The sequence below is a fragment of the Lipotes vexillifer genome, unplaced genomic scaffold, assembly GCF_000442215.2.
Source record: "Lipotes vexillifer unplaced genomic scaffold, Lipotes_vexillifer_v1.1 scaffold1439, whole genome shotgun sequence".
NCBI lineage: Eukaryota > Metazoa > Chordata > Mammalia > Artiodactyla > Lipotidae > Lipotes > Lipotes vexillifer.
Genome location: NW_006785059.1, coordinates 585,436 through 608,186, shown reverse-complemented (window position 1 = coordinate 608,186; position 22,751 = coordinate 585,436). Strand labels below are relative to the sequence as shown.

Below are 22,751 nucleotides of genomic sequence, written 5' to 3'. Positions count from 1 at the left end.
AGGAATGCCACTTTATGTGATTGTTAGTTTCTAAAATGAATCCAGAAAGAAAGAAATTAAATGCTTGTGCTTTAAAAGTACATATAGCATATTATGTATCATTAGTTAGGAAAAACAGAAAAATGCATATTTCTGCTTAGAATTTATAAACTTTATGCGGGGGGGGGAGGGAAAACTTTTCACAATTGTCAAAGTGGAAGGTATTCATAGAAAAGATATAAATAATTTCTTAAAGTTAAGTGTTGATTAAGCTTAAAGATAAAGTTGCTGCATAGTGGTAGGGTTTATTTTTTAAATATTTTCACAAAGAGTCTAAGGGTTGTCATATTGAAAAAAGAAAGAAAAGAGAAAAAACACACCTACCACCACATGCAAATATAAAAAATAAAAAGACAACCCCAACCAATTGCACCACAACCGGATGGAGGAACCCAGCTGACACACCAAGACGAGTCTCTGTGTCTAGGGAATCTTGGGGTTCAGCTCCTTTTACTTCAAGATAGCCTGAACTGTGAGTATGCCTTGATTTCAACTGCATAAATGATCCGTTTTTTTAAGTTACATTCTGATTATCTGAGTAATATAAATGAAACCTGCTTCATGATGACTAGCAACACTTTGCTTCTAGAAACCTGAGTAAACTGAATGATACCTCTGCCGTGACTTGACTTAAAATGAGGCTGTCTTAGTTACTTGAAGTACTTTAGGACATGAGATATTTACGCTCATACTATCAATACTGTCACATTGTTTATACTGTATTTTGTATACTGCCACTAAGACTCGCAGATCTACTTGAATCAATTAAAAGTTATTTTCATATGCAACAAATTTTATTTCCAGTGTATTATAAGTGATCTGTAACTTTTATTAAGTTATGCTGACTCCCTATTTTCAATAATAGTATTTTCTTTATTATATGATTTCTATTTTATGGTAATTTACCAGACCAATTAAATTTTAAGTTTCGTGTTTCAGAAGTTAATATGGTGAATATTAGAGAAAAGAAAAAGCAAAATACCCTTTAGTGAATTCACCTAAAATTAAAAAATGTTTTAGCCACAGTTAAATTGATAACAAAAGCTAATGTACTACTAATATCCTTTCTAAAGTAACATGCTTTCAATTTTCACTTTGTATGCAGAAATTAGTGCAATTTTTAAAGCATGGCCTGAATGACTCAGTGATTATCAAGTCAAACTACAAATGTAAACGGCTGCTACCACTGCCAACTAGGTATGTATTTTAACATAGCAATGTGATGTTTTCACAAACATACCCAAACTGCATTTAAAAAGCTTTTGCTCATTGGAGGCCACAGTGGAATCTGTCGGGTCCTGCCCTCTAATACAGAAGCTCCTGTAGGAGCCAGTTGAAAAATTACAGGCAAGGGGAGGGTGGTGCTGGTGGGTACAATGCAGCACTAATACAGGGTTGCAAACTTCAGGATTTTAAAATTAAAAACCATTAACCATCTACTATCAGAAAACCACTGTGACCACTTCACACCAGTCACAACTAATGTCCACTAGGAAACTGGTCCCTATGTGAATGCAGTGGTTTGTTTCTTCACTGACCATTCTTAACAAATCAAGTAAGTAGTTTTTAAAACATCAGTAAATGGCCTTAGGAACAGCGAGTGACTGACACATTGTAAAGGAGGCAGAAATCAGCCATTAAGTTCCAAACAGAATCTAATCTGCTAATTTGTTAATAAATGACTGAACACTAGCCATTCAATACAGGGTTCTAAATGACATCTACTACTACTATTTAAACAAATACATTGTTCTCTTTGAGCTTGAAAATAAAGCAAAACCAGAAAGGTTTATTGGTGATCTTGTACAACTATTATTTATTTATTTCATTTGCAGATTAGAGCTGAGGCAAATGGTTTCAGGCTACGTGCTTTGCGCTAATGGCTTTCTAGAAACATCTTGATAATGACAATCAGGCCTAGAAATAAGTTTGAAAAGATATGCTCTGGGGGATATGCTGAACATTCTGATGAATGATTTGTGATTCTGTAAACTCTGGACTTACTTACTTACTATAATGGACATAGCAAATAAAAAGGTTAGTACCTTTTCCAAAGAGGTAAAAGCTAGATGACAATCTTTTCTTAAAATCGCTAATGTGGATAATGCTAAAGGAATCATGTCAAAATGCCGCTGACAGAACTCATCATTAATAAAGAAAATGCTGATCATATGTGATTAGGAGGAGTGAGGTTTGGTGAAAAGGATCATGGGCTCTAAAAGCTAGACGGATCTGAGTCTCAACTTGGGTACAGACATTTAAGAGCTGTGTGGTCATGGGTAACGATCAAAACATCTTTATCTTTCATTAATACCTACCTCACAAAGTTATTATAAGGATTATGTAAATGAAATAATATAAATGTGCTTAACACACTGTCTGGTACACAGCATATGCTAAATAAATATTAGTTACTGGTTCAGTCATCTAGCTCAAGGGTTCAGTTCTGACTTCACATTAGAATCCCCTGAGGAGCTTTTAAAGGAAACCATTGCCTGGAGCCCATTCCAGACCAATTAAATCAGAAGATCTGGGGATGGAGCCAGGCATTGGTATCTTTAAAAAGCCCTCAAGAGGATTCTAATATGCAGCCGGGATTGAGAGCCACTGAGAGTCTCTAATACAGAGTATCCAACTGTGGTAGTCTCAAAAAATCTTCCCGTGGTAAGACCTTATTGCCTCCCCAAATAGATTGTTTCATTCTAAAAAAGCATTTCCTTAAAAGCAGGCAACATCTGTCTCTGCATTTTTACTCACTGGTCCTTCTTCTGCTTTCTGAAGACATACATCAAGAGGTGAAATGCTTTTCTCCATGGCCTTGAAAGTGTTCACATCTCCAGGTGCCTGTTTCCTTCCACTTGCTCCTCTGACATGATTTGGGCTTTTCCCCCCCGCACTGGCTCTGTGGCCTTTTTTAAGTGTGCTGCTGAGGATGAAACACTGTATTCCAGGTGGAACCCTACCAGCTTAGGACAGTACCGATTAGTAGTGACAATCTTCGTTTAAGACACTCCATAGGTATGAAGTCAACCAAAGACAGATTAGTTTTTGCTGCAGCCACGTCACACTGCGGACACAGCAACTGCAGTCAATTGCAATTGTGTTTTTGTTCATGTAGCTAAAGGCCTTCCTGTACTTGAATAGTTTATTTTAATATCCACATGTAGGACTTTACATACTTTTCTACTAAATTCCCTTTTTCATTCAACAGCATTTATTGTGCTAAACACTTGGTACACAGAGGCAAACAAAACAGACTTGTTTCCTAACCCTAATGGAGTTTAAAATATAGCAATGGAGAAGGAAAACAAACAAAACAAAAACTCTGTGACCTTTAAAGTCATTTCAGCTGTCTGAGCTCTCAAAATCGTGTCACCTGCCATGCCTCAGCTCACTTTCATCAGTGGCTATGAGATGTTTCTACCTGAGCCTCAGCCAGTTCCCTATGTGACCACACAACACAGATCCCCTACAGGGGCCCTTCTCCTCTTCCTGGTAATCTACATTGCATTATCAGCTCCATTTTTGGCAGCCTGCCATTCTTCCTGGATTGCCCTTTCCTTTTTAGAATTTCAGATCACCAGAAACACACGTATAAGTTTCTATAAGCTTTGTGAAATCTGTCTCCGTGCAGTTGAGACACACGACAGACCAGGCGCAGTCCTCTTGCCTCCCTCCCTCCGTTGTCCTCAGCTCTGGCGACAGGCTCTTACCAGGGATTACATAACTTCCTCTTCACCAGTCAGTTCCTCTACCAGGGATTCAATTTCCCCCCTTGACAAAATTTTAAACAGGAATTTCACACTCTACTAAAATGGTTTCTTCTTGATCAAATTATAGGTAGTTTTAAGAAAGGCTAACTTCTTCCAAATGCTTTTCTCTGTGTATAAGCTCAAATCAGGAAATTAATTATGGTAATTCAAATCCACTGTACAGCATTCAAAGTTTAAATGCACACTCCTGAAAAAATATTTACCGAGAGCAGGGTCTCTGTCATTTTCACCTTCGTTTTCCAAGCAGTACTTAGCCAAGTGTGAGATATTCACTAAAACAAAATTAATCAAAAGGTGTTTCTTTTTTTTAAAGCTAACTGTCATTGAACACTTATTATGTTCCAGGGTAAACGTAACACTTGCTATGTTCCAGTTTTGTTGTTTGTAGAATGCATTTTTCCATTTCTACAAACAAAAAAACTAAGGCTTAGAAAAGATTAAGTTGTTGGCTGAAGGTCACAGAGTTAGTTAGGTCTGATTTTGATAACCTTGCCCTGAATGTCTTTATGACACCTCCTAAGAAGCTTCTGTAAAGAAATAGGGAAGTCACTCTAAGAAAGGAATGTGACAAGACCCTCTGGAATCCTCTCCTCACATCTCCTCTTTATGATGGCCTCTCAGACTGAACTCTTCACAGCAGCCAATGCCCAGCAAAGAGCCAGTAACAAATACCACTGCTAACATTCTCTGCTGCCACAAACAAGTGGAATTCACACACTATTTTACAAACAGTCTCACATGACCTAGCCCACGGAATATTTCAGCTGCAGTTACTTCCTTCCAAAATCTTGGTTTACACATCCTCTTTCCCATCTACATTATCACTCTATGTTCTTTGCTTGTAGGTCAAGGAGACTCTCCAAGGTGCCTAACTGGCGGCTGTCACCACCTGACTTGGTTTTGTTTGGCTACTTTGCTCTCCTGTGCAGTGTTACGAGCCTGCCTAACGAGGCAAGTGCTGTGCTCTATTGGTCTGTTACGGTAATTGCATGCCCCCGTAGGCAAGTCATTTTAATACCCTCAACTTGGCGTTAGGTTGAAAAGGAAGAAATTTAGGACTATTTCCCCTATTCCCACCATGGAATGAGAGACTGCCACAGTTTATCTGTCACATACCGTGTGGCAACACGTGTCAAAATGAATGAATGCCACCTATGAGGGAAAGAGTCAAGGCAGGAAGCTGGACAGGGGCCAGCAGTGGGCCCAGCTCACTCATGTCTGTAACTACCTTTAGGGAAACTGACACTCATCTTCGAAAAATATAAGCTGTTATTTCACCTCCATCTCTATTCCCATAAAAACTTCCCTAAGAAAAGATGATTCCATAGTTCATATATTTATTTTAATATAATAAATGAAACAAACCTTGAACATTTATCACAGCATAGAAAAGCTCAGAGCAGGACATTCCACAAGATTCTACTATATGTGCTGCTTGTTTTGTGATACCATAATGCTGCTACATATATTGTGTAGATATCCAAATGGTCCAAAGTAGGATAAAAGGAAAGCTTCTCACAATGTCTGAAAATAAATCATTTACTATTTGTGCTTTGAGCTAAAGTAATTGTTATTAAAATAACAAGTGACTCAATGTTTGGCATTCTGTTGTAGGAGAAATCTGAAGACATAAAAGCTACAGTCAAGGAACATGTCATTTAGCACCTTCACTTTTTGATCCCTACAGAAGACAACGAGAAGTCAGATGGTAACAATGACGGCAACTTCAGTCAGCAGCTGGCCTTGCTCCTCCCAGGGAGTGCACTTTATAACTAATCACAGCGTCCAATGGCCACACAACTTCTCAGGAGCCTCAAATTTTACTGCCTGTTCCATGGATGAAAAATTACTCTCTAATGTGTTAACAACATTCTACTCTGTTATTTTCATCATGGGCCTCGTTGGAAACATAATTGCCCTCTACGTATTTCTGGGTATCCACCGCAAAAGAAATTCCATTCAGATTTACCTACTCAATGTAGCCATTGCAGACCTCTTACTTATCTTCTGCCTCCCTTTCCGAATAATGTATCACATTAACCAAAACAAGTGGACACTAGGTGTGATTCTTTGCAAGGTTGTGGGAACACTATTTTATATGAACATGTACATTAGCATTATTTTGCTTGGATTCATCAGTTTGGATCGCTACATAAAAATTAATCGGTCTATACAACAACGTAAGGCAATAACAACCAAACAGAGTATTTATGTTTGTTGTATAGTATGGATAATTGCCCTTGCTGGATTTTTAACTATGATTATTTTAACCCTTAAGAAAGGAGGTCATAATTCCACAATGTGTTTCCATTATAGAGATAAGCATAATGCAAAAGGAGAAGCAATTTTTAACTACATTCTTGTGGTAATGTTCTGGCTAATTTTCCTACTAATAATCCTTTCCTATATTAAGATTGGCAAGAATCTATTGAGGATTTCTAAAAGGAGATCAAAATTTCCTAATTCTGGCAAATATGCCACTACAGCCCGGAATTCCTTTATTGTGCTTATCATTTTTACTGTATGTTTTGTTCCCTATCATGGCTTCCGATTTGTCTATATTTCTTCACAGCTAAATATGTCGTCTTGCTATTGGAAGGAAATCGTTCACAAAACCAATGAGATCATGCTGGTTTTCTCATCTTTTAATAGCTGTTTAGATCCAGTCATGTATTTCCTGATGTCCAGTAACATTCGCACAATAATGTGCCAACTTCTTTCTAGACGGTTTCAAGGGGAAGCAAGCAGGAGTGAAAGCACTTCAGAATTTAAACCAGGATACTCCCTGCATGATACATTTGCTGCAGCTAAAATTCAGTCTACTTCTTAAAGCACTTACGGTAAACATATTAAAAAGAATGATAAAATACAGCCTAATTCCTTGAAGAACAAAAAATTATGAAACAAAGCTCTAGCATTTACAAAGCTTAGATCCTCCCAAAGTTCTTTGCTTATTTGTGATATTTCATTTGCTTAATTACAAAATATTTTAAGTGCAAGCTTACACTCACCACTAGATTTTAAATCTGTATATAAAATCTTTTAGGCTAACACTGTTAACATAGATTATAAAATTAAATGAAATTTATGGTTTTAACCACAGAATAATTAAAGAAAATGTTATAGTTTCTCAAGTCACTAAAGTAGCTATTCAAAATCAAGTACCTAATACTAATTTAAAGTGTGCTTAAAAGTTAACCAATTTGAGGACCGACTTAAAATGTCAGAAAATATGTTCATTGTCCTTTAAAAAGCTTGTATAATTTGCCACTGTATTCATTTATGTCTAAACTTCTATTAACAGATGAAATAATAAAATTCTAATAAAAAATGAAATCACCCACTATCTATCACTGCTTAGTACAATAGGTGAGCTAAAATTCAATAGCCTAGCAACAGTACTTAAGACTGCACCTTACTTAAAACAGATTTATAAACAATTCAGCCATCTTGAACCATACACTTCGATAAAGCAAAATTGAAGATGTGTACATCCTATGATCCAGCAAGTCCACTACTAGGTATACATCTTACAGAACCACTCAAACATGTATACAAGAAAACGTGTAAAGATGCTCAGTGACCTACTGCTCACAATACTAAACAAATGTAAACAACCTAAGTATGAATATGCATCAGCAAAGGAATGGAGAAAAAAACTTCATCTGCATGCATCAACATGGAGAATTGGCAAAAATAATGTTGAATAAAAACCAAAAACTGCAAAGGGGTATGTATCCTATGAAATCACTTATGTAAAATACAAAACCACATAAAACAATACCATATTCTTTACAGATCTATACATATGCAATAAAAATATAAAACATACGTCATAATATACACAAACATACATACCAACTTAAGGTTAATGGTTACATCTGGAGAGATTTGAAGCAAACATGGCAAAATATTAATAATGTTTGTTAAACCTGTGTGGTAATACATGGGTATTTGTTATGTAATTTTTGGTATATATCTGAGGGCTTGAAATATTTCATAACAATAAAGAAAACCTGTAGGTTAGAATTAAAAGGAGCAAATTCTGAAATTTTCATGTATGTTCAAAAATAACTAGAGAGTAAGCTCTAAGAGAAAGGGCCCTTATTCGTTTTTCTTTTTTGTTTTTTTGTTTTTTTCAGTATGCGGGCCTCTCACTGTTGTGGCCTCTCCCGTTGCGGAGCACAGGGTCCGGATGCACAGGCCCAGCAGCCATGGCTCACGGGCCCAGCCGCTCTGCGGCATGTGGGATCTTCCCGGACCGGGGCACGAACCCGTGTCCCCTGCATCGGCAGGAGGACTCTCAACCACTGCGCCACCAGGGAAGCCCCCTTATTCGTATTTTTTAAAAAATTTTATCTTATTGAAGTATAGTTGATTTACAGTGTTGTGTTAAGTTCTGCTGTACAGCAAAGTGATTCAGTTATACATATATATATATATATGCATTCTTTTTCATATTCTTTTCCATTATGGTTTATCACAGGATATTGAATGTAGTTCCCTGTGCTATACAGTAGGACCTTGCTGTTTATCTATTCTATATATACTACTTTGTATCTGCTAATCCCAAACCCCCAATCCAGCCCTCCCTCATCCCAAGGGCAACCCCCTTGGCAACCACATGTCTGTTCTCTATATCTGTCAGTCTGTTTCTGTATCGTAGGTAAATTCATTTGTGTCATATTTTAGATTCCACATGCAAGTGATATTATACGGTATCTGTCTTTCCATTTCTGACTTACTTCCCTTAGTATGATAATCTCTAGGTCCATCCATGTTGCTGCAAATGGCATTATTTTATTCTTTTTTATTGCTGAGTAGTATTCCATTGTGTGTGTGTGTGTGTGTGTGTGTGTGTGTGTACCACATCTTCTTTATCCATTCATCTGTAGATGGACATTTAGGTTGTTTCCATGTCTTGGCTATTGTGAACAGTGCTGCTATGAACATAGGGGTGCATGTATCTTTTTGAATTATAGTTTTCTCTGGATATATGCCCAGGAGTGGGATTGCTGGATCATATGGCAACTCTATTTTTAGTTTTTTGAGGAACCACCATACTGTTTTCCATAGTGGCTGCCCCAATTTACATTCCCACCAACAGTGTAAGAGGGTTCCAAAAGGGCCCTCATTCATCACTGACTACCAGAGCATAGTTGCATTGCCTAGCACAAAGAAGATCAATACATATTTGTTGAATAACTGAATGAACAAGTGAATGAATGCATGGATGAACAAGAAGGGAAGGAGGGAGGGAAGGGGTGCTTAACAGAGCTGAAAAAGTAGGTTATTTTCCTAGTCAATATATCTAGATATAGCTGCAGAAAACGTCATACAGTTGTAATCAGGAGATGTCATTAAGGCAACCATTCTCAAGTTTGGCCAGCATTGTTCTTTTTTTTTTAACATCTTTATTGGAGTATTATTGCTTTACAATGGTGTGTTAGTTTTTGCTTTATAACAGTTTTTTGATTACACACAGAATCAGAATGCTGTTGTTAATATGTAAAAGCCTGTTATGGCAAACTGCAAGGATCCATTCATAAGTTTCTATCACAGAGTATGAGAATTTTTTTTTTATACTCAGAATACTTCTTCAAACTTCAGGTAGGCCACTGACTGGGAAATCAGTATTAAAGAGTATGAAGAATTTCGTTAGGGCTGAATTTATTTTAATGAGATTTGGATTGTATACAGTTAGTGTTCAGTTACTTGTATTTCAGTAAGTGTACACAAATGGTTGAACAGACAATAGGTCAAAGCAGAATTATATTTAAAAAACAAGAAACATTTGAGAATAAAAATAGAAATTTGGGGCTTCCCTGGTGGCACAGTGGTTGAGAGTCTGCCTGCCGATGCAGGGGACACGGGTTCGTGCCCTGGTCCGGGAAGATCCCACATGCCGCGGAGCGGCTAGGCCCGTGAGCCATGGCCATTGAGCCTGCGCGTCCGGAGCCTGTGCTCCACAATGGGAGAGGCCACAACAGTGAGAGGCCCACATACCGCAGGAAAAAAAAAAAAGAAATTTGCAGAAAAATCAGAGGCTCAGAAAAAAGTAATAAATTTTATATTAATTACTGTGCTCTGACAATTGTTAACAAATACCAAACTGAAATTCAGTATTTCTGTTTGTATAATTTAAAAATATGACAATACTGATTTTCTCATGTTTTCAAAATTAAAATCTTTTTTACATTATTGGTAAACATTTTATATCCCTACATGTGTCTATTGTAAACATACAGTTTGAATGGTTAAATTACATTATCTATTATTATTACTAGTAGTAGTTTTATGGAACATTAAAAGAAACACATATACACTCATAATTCTAGAAGCTTTCTCATTATTTATATTAAATGAGATGATCCCTATAAAGCTCTGCACAATGGCATTCTTAAAAAAGTACACTGAGTCAATTCTTGCTGTAATATTTGTGATAAAATAAATTTTATTAAAAGTCAACCTATCTATAAGCTCCTAACAGATTTTCTTTACCGACAGAAGTTTCACTAATAACATACCTTAGAGTAACCTGATTCCTGACAATGTTACTAAATTTTTAGAAAAATTTGCTAAACAAATTTAAGGCTATTTATTACATATAATCTTTTATTTCTTATTGAGCATTGGTGTACACAAGTAGGAAACACTGCCCCTACCTCCCCGAAGCCAAGATTTAGTTCTAGAAGCATACAGAAAAGGGAAATTCAGAAGTATATACATATTCTCACCTTGCAAAAGATCTTGAGAACAAGTTTCTAAATAACATCTCACATATGCAAAACCAAACACAGGCATAATTAACTGCCTGGTTGCGAGAGTAAGACCTAAATGCTGAGTTTTGCTGTTAGTTTTGGAAAAGTATTCTGTGCAGAGCTGGGTTTGATGGCAGTTGAATTTCTAAGATCAGGTCAATAGAAAAAGAAACTTCTGTTCTAGTACAGAAGGTTTTGTTTTCAACTTCTTTTTAAAATGTATTCTTCAGTCCTGCTGATATGAAAGTAGAACTAATATAATTACAGCTCTGTGAAGCAAAGCGTTACTTAAAAGTTATCCATAAGAGAAAAACAGCATGAAATAGAGTTCTCTCAACAGGCAGCCTGGATTTTGCAGAAACATGTTAACAGGCTAATTATCTTTTAGCCTTTTGAAGTATGAATGGAAACTTATTTTTACCAGATATTAAAATATATTCTTATCCTTCATTAAGGATAACATCGTGGAGCACATGCAAGGATAAACTTATCAATGGAACAGAATGCACAGCTCTACGCAGACCCTCAATGATACCTGAGAAGATTATATGACAAGTTAATCACTCTCAACAGGGTAGGAGCAGGAACAAATCAGAGGGCAACCTAGGAGTCTGTTAGTCAAGATGTGCTAGAAGCTTGCAAAGTGGGGTTCAGTGAATTTTTTTTTAACATCTTTATTGGAGTAAATTGCTTTAAAAAACAGCATGAAATAGAGTTCTCTCAACAGGCAGCCTGGATTTTGCAGAAACATGTTAACAGGCTAATTATCTTTTAGCCTTTTGAAGTATGAATGGAAACTTATTTTTACCAGATATTAAAATATATTCTTATCCTTCATTAAGGATAACATCGTGGAGCACATGCAAGGATAAACTTATCAATGGAACAGAATGCACAGCTCTACGCAGACCCTCAATGATACCTGAGAAGATTATATGACAAGTTAATCACTCTCAACAGGGTAGGAGCAGGAACAAATCAGAGGGCAACCTAGGAGTCTGTTAGTCAAGATGTGCTAGAAGCTTGCAAAGTGGGGTTCAGTGAATTTTTTTTTAACATCTTTATTGGAGTATAATTGCTTTACAATGGTGTGTTAGTTTCTGCTGTTAAATGAATTTTTTAAAAGTTTGAGTGACTCTGATACACTTTCCTCCTTCAAAGAGAATCACTGCAAATAAAGGAGACATCACAAAGAGCATAGGGGAAGAAAGAAATGAATTAATAAATAGTGCTGTGCTTATTTAAAATAAAAGCCAATTTACAGCCTTGCCTCATATCACACCAAAAAAATTATAACTGGATCAAAGAGTTAAATGTAAATAATGAATGCATTAAAAGACTTAAAAATATGTGACTAACTCATCTGTGGAAGGGAAAAGACTTCCTATTAGTAAAATAGAAATAACCACAGGGAAAGATGCATAGATTTGACTTTTAAAAGTAGACTATTTTTTTTGTCAAAAACCATAAACAAAAATAAAAGCAAAAGCACAAAGTGAGAAAAATATTCACAACAGATATGACATTTACTGGAGAGTTTTTAATGTCAGGCACCAACGGACACCATAAACTTCCAAAGAAACTTGTATTTTTGATCAGAAGAAAGCATTTGAATCTCAGAATATAATCTGAACTATGACAACTCGAATGAGATATAAACTCTCACAATGGACGATGCAGTGTCCTTTTTCGTAGCTACATGGCCCAGTTAAGAACACATTCCTATAAGTGGTTGCTATAGTGCCTCAGTTCAGTCTGGTTTTCAAATTAAGACGTGGAGGACTGCTTGCGTGGTGGTAACAATAGACTCAGAGCTAAAATGGAAGTGCTAGGTTTGTCGTAAACTTCCATTTTGCCTCTTATTTCCCCCCTTCAAGTTTACATGCAACGGAATGGGAAGCAAAGTAAAATATATTTATGTACCTTTTACTGTGCTGGGTGCTCGCAATGCATTATTATCATTTACTCCTCACTGCATCGTGATTGAAGTATTTTCTGTATTTTACATATGAGGGGATGCAAGTTGGTAGACTTTTATTCCACAGGCATTGTCTCTGCTAAGACACTGCTTTTCGTTTTCATTTCATTCTGCCCAAGCACAATGGTAATTACTGAGATGTCTTTTGTTTTTTTAAAAAAAACATAAATGGGTATTAATATGTATTTAGGGCAAAAAATTCTGCTTATTACTCATCAAAATTGTGTGATGTCGAAAGACTAAAATCTTAAAGAACTAGTTTTCTAACTATCACACATTTGTACACTCTGTGAAAGCTCTGCCTGAAACATGGACAATAAAGCAGTACAAAAGCATACAGGTTGAATAGACGGAGAAAAAAAAAGAAATCAAATTAGAGCATCTCACCCTTATTAATTTTGCTTCTAGCCCAGGAAATGCATAAAGAACCATCATAAGATGAGCTTTGGAAAAGGTTTCTAATTGTGGTTTGGATACAGGTATTGATGCATAGAATCTCTTTTTGTGTTAGTAAGCCATGCAAGTTATTCCAGGAGCAAGTTAACTGTTACAGTTATACTCTGGTTTGGTAATTCCACATATAATAATTTTTTAGGTATAAAATATTTCAAACATACAAAAAAGTAAAAATACAACGTAACAGGTAGCTAAGCACCCATCACCCAAATTGTGCAGATGTTAATGTTTTGGCCCTATTTGCTTAACTGTTCTCTTGTACCTATACATAATCCAAGAAGATGTACTAAAGCTCATCCGGAGGTAGCCTCTTGCCTAAAGTTAGTGTATATCATTTTGATGTACATGTTTATACTATTATAACATTCGTAAGTGGCATGAATAACAATGTGCATTAGTTTTTGTTTTTAAAATTTAACAAATAGTATCTCACTAATACATCCTTTTGTAACTGTTTTCACTCAAATTATGTTTGTGTTGATAGATTCATTCGTTTTAACAGATGCACAGTGTTTTACTGTGAGAATAAACAACAGTTCAATTCTCCATTTCTCCTAACAATGGGCCTTTAGGTGGTTTCCACTTTTTCACTATTAGAAACCACGCTCAAGCGAAGTCTCCTGTGTGCATGTGTGGAATTTTTCTATGGCTGACACCTAGAAGTAGAAATGCTTGGTTGTAAAGGGTATAAACATCTTCAGTTTATTTCAGTTGTGACAAATTGCTCTCCAAAGTGCAATTACCAATTTACCAATTTATACACCTATCCCACCACTAGTAAGATAAGAGTTCTTCTACCCACATCCTCACCAATACTTGATTTTATCAGATTTACTAACTTTTGCCAATCTGGGAGGTGTGAAATGGCATATCCCTGTGGTTTTAATTTGTGCCTCCCTGACTGCTGGTGAAATGGAGCAGCATCACCTCATGTTTCTTTTTTGCCCATTCATGTTTCTTCTTGGGTGAATCATCTATTCATACCTACACCATTTCCCCTTTTCCCTTTAATGAGTTGCTTTTATTCCTTTTTTTCTTTCAAATTGTTGAAATAATTCTTTATATATTATGTATACTAATCTTTTGTTCTTTATATGGGTTGCAAATAACTTCTACCAATATGGACTTGTCTTTTACTTTGCTTATGGTTTCTTTTGCCAGACACCATAAGGAAAGGAAGACGTTTTCTAATCAATGAATCTAGATGAACCCTGGCCTTCTGAAATATATACACCCCTCAAGGACTAAGCTAAAGAATTTGCAGATGAAATTATCTTACAATTAGACAACTTTGCATTTCAGTCAGAAATAGTATAGTACATAGGAGTGCAAACGAGGTGTCCCCTGAAAACAAAAATGTTTTCTGAGACTTAACCTACAAAATTCAAACATCTAAGTATTACAGATATGCAAACCATTTTAAAGGGATAGAAAGTCTCCTAGACCAGGAGCTGACCTGTTAAGTCTATCAATATATTTAAAGAAAGCATTGGCCACTCACTTGCAGGTAAGTGAGGGAAACTTGGAAGAAAAAGGGGGGTGGAGACTAGGAAGATGTTGGTATTGCCCACCCAGACAGAGTCCAGGGGAACAGTCTTAACCAATGGACCAAGAGTATTACCATCCCACTGGTAAAGCCATGGGGAGGATTATGGTGGCGCTGCATCCAGTAGGTCCTCTTAGCCTACTGACATTAAACATTAAATAATGAACTGAGAGGCAGCATAATGGACAGGTTAATAGGGCAGCTGCTGCAATGACTGCCTGAGTTCAATTTCTGGCTCCACCACTTACTGTGTAACCTTGTACAAGCTCTCTTTCCTCTACTGAGAAAACAAAAATAATAGGAACACCTAACTTCTAGTGTTATGGAGACTAAACGAGTGAATAAATGTTCTTGGCCATTAGGAAACATTCAATATATGTTACTTACTGAAATACTCAAATGCCAAAGGAAAGACAGGGGAAATATATAAAATGGAATGGTCAGAAGCTGAAGATACACATTAGAACTAGGAAGATACACAGGGGAAGCTGACCTGGACCAAATGAGGTGGGGAAAGCACTCATAAAGGGTAATTTAACTTTACCTTTCACTAATAACAGCAACGTCCAGGACAGGAGCTGCAGCAGACCCATGCTGTCAGAACCACACTCTGAAACTCGAGCAAGTAGAAGAGGAGAGGATGCCAGAAGAGGGACAGTTTGAAAGAATGGGATTACTTAGCCTTAAAGCAGAAGACTAAAAGAAAGGCATTAGAGCAAAAATGTGTGTGTGTGTGTGTGTGTGTGTGGCCTCAGAGAGCAAGCAGAAAGACGACCAGTGAAGGAGGGGAGTTGCAAGCAGCATGTTTCACCAGACTGTAGAAGAGGCTTTTCCAACAACTGCAGATCTCAAATGCAATAGAAAGCCAGTGAGTTATTTGCTAGCAGAGCTATTTCAATATAGTATGGATCCTCAGCAAGCTGGGAAGGCAGCAAAGCATTTCAAGCATTTAGTAAAGTTTGGATTAGATGTTCTTTAGATCCCTTTAACAGAAGTTTTGGGTTTTACAGAACATTCAATACCTTAATAATGAGTGGCAACCAGGAGCCACCTGTGATCTTGTTGCTCCATCATGTTGTACCCATAGTCATGCCCTCAGGGCTATTCAGATGTGTGGGGCTGCGGGGCAGAGGAAGGAGGCTGCTTGCTGTATGGTCAATGGTCCCCAAGCAGTTTCCCAGAATCTTCTTTTGTAGCAGATTTGTCCCATGTCCCTTGCTCAGCACATCACAGGCGTTCATTAATATTTACTGCTAGAGGGCTTCCCTGGTGGTGCAGCGGTTAAGAGTCCGCCTGCCAATGCAGGGGACGCGGGTTCGTGCCCCGGTCTGGGAAGATCCCACGTGCCGCGGGGCGGCTGGGCCCGTGAGCCATGGCCACTGAGCCTGCACGTCCGGAGCCTGTGCTCCGCAACGGGAGAGGCCATAACGGTGAGAGGCCCGCGTACCGCCAAAAGAAAAAAAATTATATATATATATATATTTACTGGTAGAGAGACTGTTTAAACTCTATCTAAAATAAGTTGATGGATTCTGGGAGTTTTGTGACATTTGTTATGTTAGGTGCTCATTTCTTTGCTTTCTTACTGATATTTGGCTTTGTTATGCATAATCAGAGTGGTCAAACAGGTTACTGCACTGCATAATGAAGCGGGGTCAAGGTACCTTCACTGTAAAACTGGCTCAAGAGTATAAACTCAGGTGGGAATGGTAATCCCTCTGATGTGTGATATTTTAAAATTTTATCCAATGGCAAACATCTGGACTAAAAAACCTTAATGCCTTCCTTTAACACTGCTGGCAATACTGTTACAGCCCCTTTCCTGTTATACACATTTCCTTTCTATGTTTCCTGCCTCTTCTCATGTTCTATCACCTACCAAGATCTTCTAGTACCCCCAATACTTCCCCCTCTATGTTTTTTCCTTTCCTGTACTCAGCAGCATCTCTATCTCTTCCCCAGTTCAGTTTTATCTCTTTATTTTCTGACTTTCTCTTTTAATTGCCTTTCTCGCAATTTAGTGTCCTCTTATGTGTGCCCTGATTTGTCAGAAGCAGAAATGCTTCATTATTTGGGTGGAAATTTCGTTTGTACTCAAAAGAAAAACAGTTTCCGCTATATTAAAAACAACTTTCAGCTGGTTGCAAAGGGAACTGATGAGGTTTGCATGCATGTTCATATTCAGTTCCCCTTTGTGGCCAGTGAGACTTGAAAAACACTGGAACACACAGGGTCAGCTCTTGTGCGGACTGATTATAGAGTTCCAAATATATGTGGCAAGTAGTGAGAGGTGTCAGCTAAATAAGTAACTGAGGGTCTCATGCTCTGATAGTTGGCATTTGTGATCCTGCAAATAACTAAACCTCCAGTAATAAGTACAACCTAGCATGGTGGGGGAAAAAGCTACTAAAGGGGCAAGCTAGACTAAGCATCCCTCTGTATCCTTTTAGGCTCTAGTATTGGAGATCTCAATTAATTATCCCATTCTTAGGATCAGATAAGCAGAAACAGACTTTTCTTCTAGTTTTACTGAAAAGCTAGATTAGTTCTGGAAATAGAAAAGGGCTATTAACAGAGGATAAAAAGTACAAAGGAAACAACATGGATTCCTGATACTTTCAGTACACCTTTTAATACAAGAAATAATCAAAAGAAAATACAGCTCCAAGACTGAACTGAGGCACAGTGGGTATCCCTTTGCAAAGTTAACTTTTCTTTTTGGATGTTATCCAAGAAGCAATGGACTCTGAGGTACACATACTATATTAATCCCAAAGGAAGAGCCAATGTACTGTACTTTGAGGAAAAAAAATATAAAAATCTAGTTAGAACACTGCTATTGCGAGCACAGTAAAGAAAATGTGGTAGATTAAAATTCTCTGCAGCGGGACTTCCCTGACGGCACAGTGGTTAAGAATCTGCCTGCCAATGCAGGGGACACGGGTTCGAGCCCTGATCCAGGAAGATCCCACATGCCGCAGAGCAACTAAGCCCCTGCGCCACAACTACTGAGCCTGTGCTCTAGAGCCCGCGCACCTAGAGACCGTGCTCCGCAACAAGAGAGCAACAAGACGCCACCGCAACGGGAAGCCTGCGCACCGCAAGGAAGAGTAGGCCCCGCTCGCTGCAACTAGAGAAAGCCCACGCACAGCAAAGACCCAACTCAGCCAAAAATAAATAAATAAAATAAATAAAATAAATTAATTAATTAAAAAAAATAAATTATCTGCAGCTCTTCCCATCCAGAAGTGGAGTCTTTGCCCACCTCTTGAATCTGAGTAGGTATTGTGACTTGCTTTGACCAATAAATCGTGGTGGACATTGTATGGCATCTAAGCAAGGCCTTAAGAGGCCTTGCAGCTTCCAGTTTTGTGCTCCTGGAACCCCAAGACCATCACGGTGTAAATAAACCCAGGATGAAAAATCACATGGAGATACTCAGCCCGCACAACCATCTCAGCTGAGGCTCCAGACATGAGAGAGACCATCATGGACCATCCAGCCTCAGCTGAGCTGCCAGATAACTAAGAAGCTGCATGAACGAATGACCCCAGAAGAGACTGACAGTAGAACTGCCTGGCTGAGCCCAGAACAAATTGCAGGATTGAGAACGAACAAACGGTTGTTGTCATAAATCACCAAGTCTGGCGGTGGTTTGGCATACAGCAATAGATAAATGATGCATATAAGATTAAATTAAAAATATGCATACCATTAATTTCTAAAAAGGTGACAACAAATATAGTAAGTAATTTCATTAACAAAAAAGACAATGCCTCTGTTTTGCTTAAAGCTGTGTGTGTGTGTGTGTGTGTGTGTGTGTGTGTGTGTGAGAGGGAGAGATATTTATTTATTTATTTTCCAAACCACTGCAGAGCGGAGAGTGGCAGGGTTACTGAAGATTTAGTAAGGAACCATAAGTTGTCAGAGATAACAAGCATATGCTGCATGATGAGGCAACTGGTTAGATGGTATCTTAACAGGAGGGGATCTGTGTAGTTTAAGTTGACAGGAAGAAGTGACTAGAGTGGAGGATAAAGGTGACTTCCCCTATGCTTTCTTCATTAGGTAAAATACACTTTAAATTACACTTGTTGATAGACATGACATGTCGTTTTCATTACAAGCCTTTTAGTATTATTTGACTATTAAAAACTATGTCCATGAATTGCTATGATTAAAAAAAAAGTTAAGAAAAACTAAAGATATGAGAAAAACTTTTGCATACTAAAATGCCAGACTTTCTTTTTACCGCTAGGATAACTGTAATTGTGAACGATTTTACAAAGGTGACTCTTGTGATAATCACTAGTACAAAACAAAACGAAATCTCCAAAGGACATAGCCTATTAAAGGCAGATGAGTGTCAATGGGTTTTCAGCTTAAGGACAGAAATCCATTGTCCATACAATTATTTTTATTCTATCACGTTTAAAGGTTTTTTCAGCTACTAAGATAAAGAATCATTTTGTTAGAGCTTAAAAAAACTAAACTTTTAAATTGTTCTAAGTTTCTAGCTGGAAAATAGTGCAAGGCGGGCAGCTTATGCTTCAGCCTTTAACAGCAAAAGAGGTTTAACTAGGGCTGGTAATAGATTGCCCTCTGCTGGTCAAAGCGTCGCCAAAGAAATAATTCTCTACAGACTTTTTCTGTGTTAAAATGTACTCTGGTTTCTTCCTTCCAATTTTCTCTACCAGATACTTCTGGCGATATGGAACTCCAGAGAACTTATATTTCCTGGCTTCAATATTTTATTTGTAAGTCTATTAAAACAATACACTTTAGGCTGGCTTTTTGATGGAGGAGGAAGAAGAGAGCACATGGTAATATTAGAAACTATACCATATATAGTACAATTTGAGAACTATCTAATAAGACACCAACACTTGTTTAGAGTGATACCTTAAAATGACTACTTCAAGTCTAATATATCTCTGTCAAAACATTATAAAGACGCAACCACCAATATAAGCAATGATTCAGGCAAGGACCATCAATGAATGCTAAAATCCACTGGGTTGAGAGGGGAAAAAATATATTCAGAGAGTCTCAAAATATGACCATCAGATTACTTATCAATTACAGAGGGGAAAAGTACTAGTACAATGGAGAGTTAGCAGCAATTAATAAATTTCCAGATTGAAAACTGATACATTTTTGGTCACTAGGGACACTTGGTCACCTTTATCTAAAAAATAATCCAGATTCTGGTAGTAGCTAAGAATATGGGATCTGAAGTCACACTACCTGGGTTCAAATATAGGCCCTACAATACACCAGTTACATTACCATCGACAAGTTATTTATCCTCTATGGACCTAAATCTTCTCATCTAGAAAATGATAGTAATAATGGTATCCATCTGAGAGATATCTTAATTAAATATCTTAACAATTAAGTGACTATATATAAAAGCACTTCAGTGGTTGTCATTTATTATTATTATAACTTTTCTAAAAGTGGTTCTCAGGAAAGCTTGCTACTCCAATACTTGGGGTTCTTGATAAGAGAAAGTAAATATAGACACTAATAGGTACCTCAGATACCCAACTCTTCCTCATCTTCCTTTGACATCTCTTTTTTCCCCCTTGAATAAAGATAGTGACATGGAGCAGGAGATTTAACCTCAAGACAATTTTATCTAGAAATCCCAAAGAAGTGATTGGTAATAAAATGTCCAGGAAATGGCCTTGAGAAGAAAGGGGCAGTGGTAAGGTTTCTGGGCACTGATAATATGATGTCTTTTTAACTCCTTAAATCTCATTGCAAGTCATAATCCAAGGTGCATGTATGTGTTTTGTACCTGTGGCAATACAATGGCCTAAATTATTTTTAGAATTCTATAATCAAATGCTTCATTTTCAGAAATTTTAATCTACTTTTGCCTTTTCAAAGAACCTGAAAAAAAAGGTAGGTTCTGAAGCATGATATGAACCAAACTTGACTGACTCAAAGATGCTGAAATTCAAAATCTGACTGTCCTCAAAAATATCTTTGCCTCATCTAATTCAATGCTAAAGTTTCCCTTTCCCTAAACCTACTAATTTCCCATCTGTTTTCCAATTGCCACTTCTGAGGTCATTCCAGTTCTAATGACTGTCACCATGTTTCTATGGTGTGCATTTCTAGAAGAAAATGTCTATCCAGTGCATTCAAGCCGATAGGGAGAGACAAAAGCCAAAGGTGAAGTATAGTGAAACTCTAATTGGCAGGTCCATTTAGTCATTAGACCTTTCTTACAAAGCTAATCACGTTTCTGTGCTATTATACATTTACAAACTTTGGACTTTAATTTCTGCTGTTTCTTAATAGTTCTTGAGGAAAATACTCCCATGGTTTGCTGAGAAACCAGCTCGTAGCAGCAAGTAGAGGATCTTCACACCCTGATTAAGGGTGGGACAGCCATGATTATAGCTGCTCGTGGTAGACTGCGAGGGCCTGAGCACAGTGCAACTGGAGACAGACAGGGCTGTGGCCAGACACCACATCCTGAAGAGAGCAGGGGTGCTCAGAGAACCTTGAACAAACCACAGCTTTGAGTAACAAGTCTCTGCTTCACTCCTCCTAAAGGTAACTACTGGCTCGGGTGTGCAATGAACTGGATAAAGGCTTCCACTGCACCCCAACCCCAAGTCCCCCTTGAAGAAATAATTATCTTTTGAATGTGAAGTTCTAATGTGGACTACATAAGGCATGTCTTCTCTTCCTGCACACCAGCCTCCCAACGCTCTGAACTTCTGATGGGTCAGATAGAGTGCTTAAAAGGCCAACTGTCGCCATTTCAGAAGACACTAGCTTGGGTAGCCCCAAATAACTGTCTAGTTGAAGCACAATGATTCAGGTATGACTGAGCTGTCCTGTGTCTTCCGGGTTCTGGCTCTGAGGCAAGTTGAAAAGGGACCCTATCCTAACCCCAGTAATCCGTCAGGAAAGCTCTCATGCACCCCTGCTGAATACAGCTCACCATGGATTGTCAAAGTAAATTATAGCATGCCCGCCCTTTGAACCTCAAACATCTCAAAAGCAGGAAACTTCGTACAAGGCAGGACTTACACTCTGGGGAACTACTCTAACACCTCAAGGAGTAAATCATAAGGGTCTGAGCAGAACACTTAGGAAGCCAGTATTTGGCAATGATATAGGAAGTAATTAGAATGGTTAGGCAAGAGCATTTAGACCTGGAAACAGAAGCAGAACTTTGAAGAGGAGAAGCATGGGAAAGATGAATGAGAACCAAAGAAAACTGTAGGTGACCTAAATGAGAAAAGTCCAAGGGGCCACTTTTACACAGAACTTGCAATTCTTGAAATTTCTGCCTGACAAGTTGTATTTCTGTTAATTTTGTATTCTCTGACATTTACACCTTTTACCAATTGCAATAATACTTCCCAGTATGTTAGGAAAATATAAATAAAAATTTCCTTATATTTCAATTAGGGAACTCAAAATCACTTAAATCATAAAGAATTTATACTGATATTGATGGGATAAAAATTAGCTTACTGAAGTCCAAAGTTTTCAAAGAAAGAAAAAAATTGGGCTTGATTTCTTCCAGTCAATTCTGCTTAGAGTCTAGAAACCCTGTCTGAAATTAAAAGTATTCAAAACTTGATTCCAGTTTACTTACCATAAGGTACCCTTATCGACTCTAGAGAAAAACCAGTAATTTCTGCTAAGGTAGAGGGTGAGGTTGAAAAAAAAACCAAACATGTGCCTTGAAGTTAATTTACTAGTTGTGTCACCTTGGGCATGCTATTTAACATCTTTGAGACTCAATTTCCTCATGTGTAAAACGGGGCTACCACCACCCATCGCTAGGGCTCTTATATGTAAAATGTTCTGCCTGGTACTGGCGCAGAATTGTTGCTCACCATGCATTCTCTTCTCTTTCCTTTCGGTTCCTGTGGACTCTAAGAACCACTCTGATTTAGTTTTCTCCCTTTCTAACTCATAGAGCACTTAAAGTCTGTACCACACATCACATATTAATCTGAATCTTGGCTTGCTTCTGGAACCACTCTTGAATTTCCAGAGACCCTAAATTAGCTTGTGGTTGATATACTTCTGTGACTTCCACATGCCACTAGAAACACAGTAGGAACTCCAATAAATATTTGTGAATTGCACTGTTTAAGAAAAATACAGGGCTTCCCTGGTGGCGCAGTGGTTGAGAGTCCGCCTGCCGATGCAGGGGACAC

At 37.8% G+C, this 22,751-nt stretch overlaps 2 protein-coding genes across 6 annotated transcripts in view; one reads left to right on the top strand and one right to left on the bottom strand.

Annotated features, from left to right (window-relative positions):
• CASK (calcium/calmodulin dependent serine protein kinase) overlaps positions 1–22,751 on the bottom strand; it is a 394,879-nt gene that overhangs the window by 145,265 nt on the left and 226,863 nt on the right. The gene's annotated exons all lie outside the window — the stretch shown is intronic.
• GPR34 (G protein-coupled receptor 34) lies at positions 5,527–6,642 on the top strand. The gene has a single exon (XM_007457194.1). The coding sequence runs from the start codon at positions 5,527–5,529 to the stop codon at positions 6,640–6,642; it is 1,116 nt and encodes a 371-aa protein (XP_007457256.1).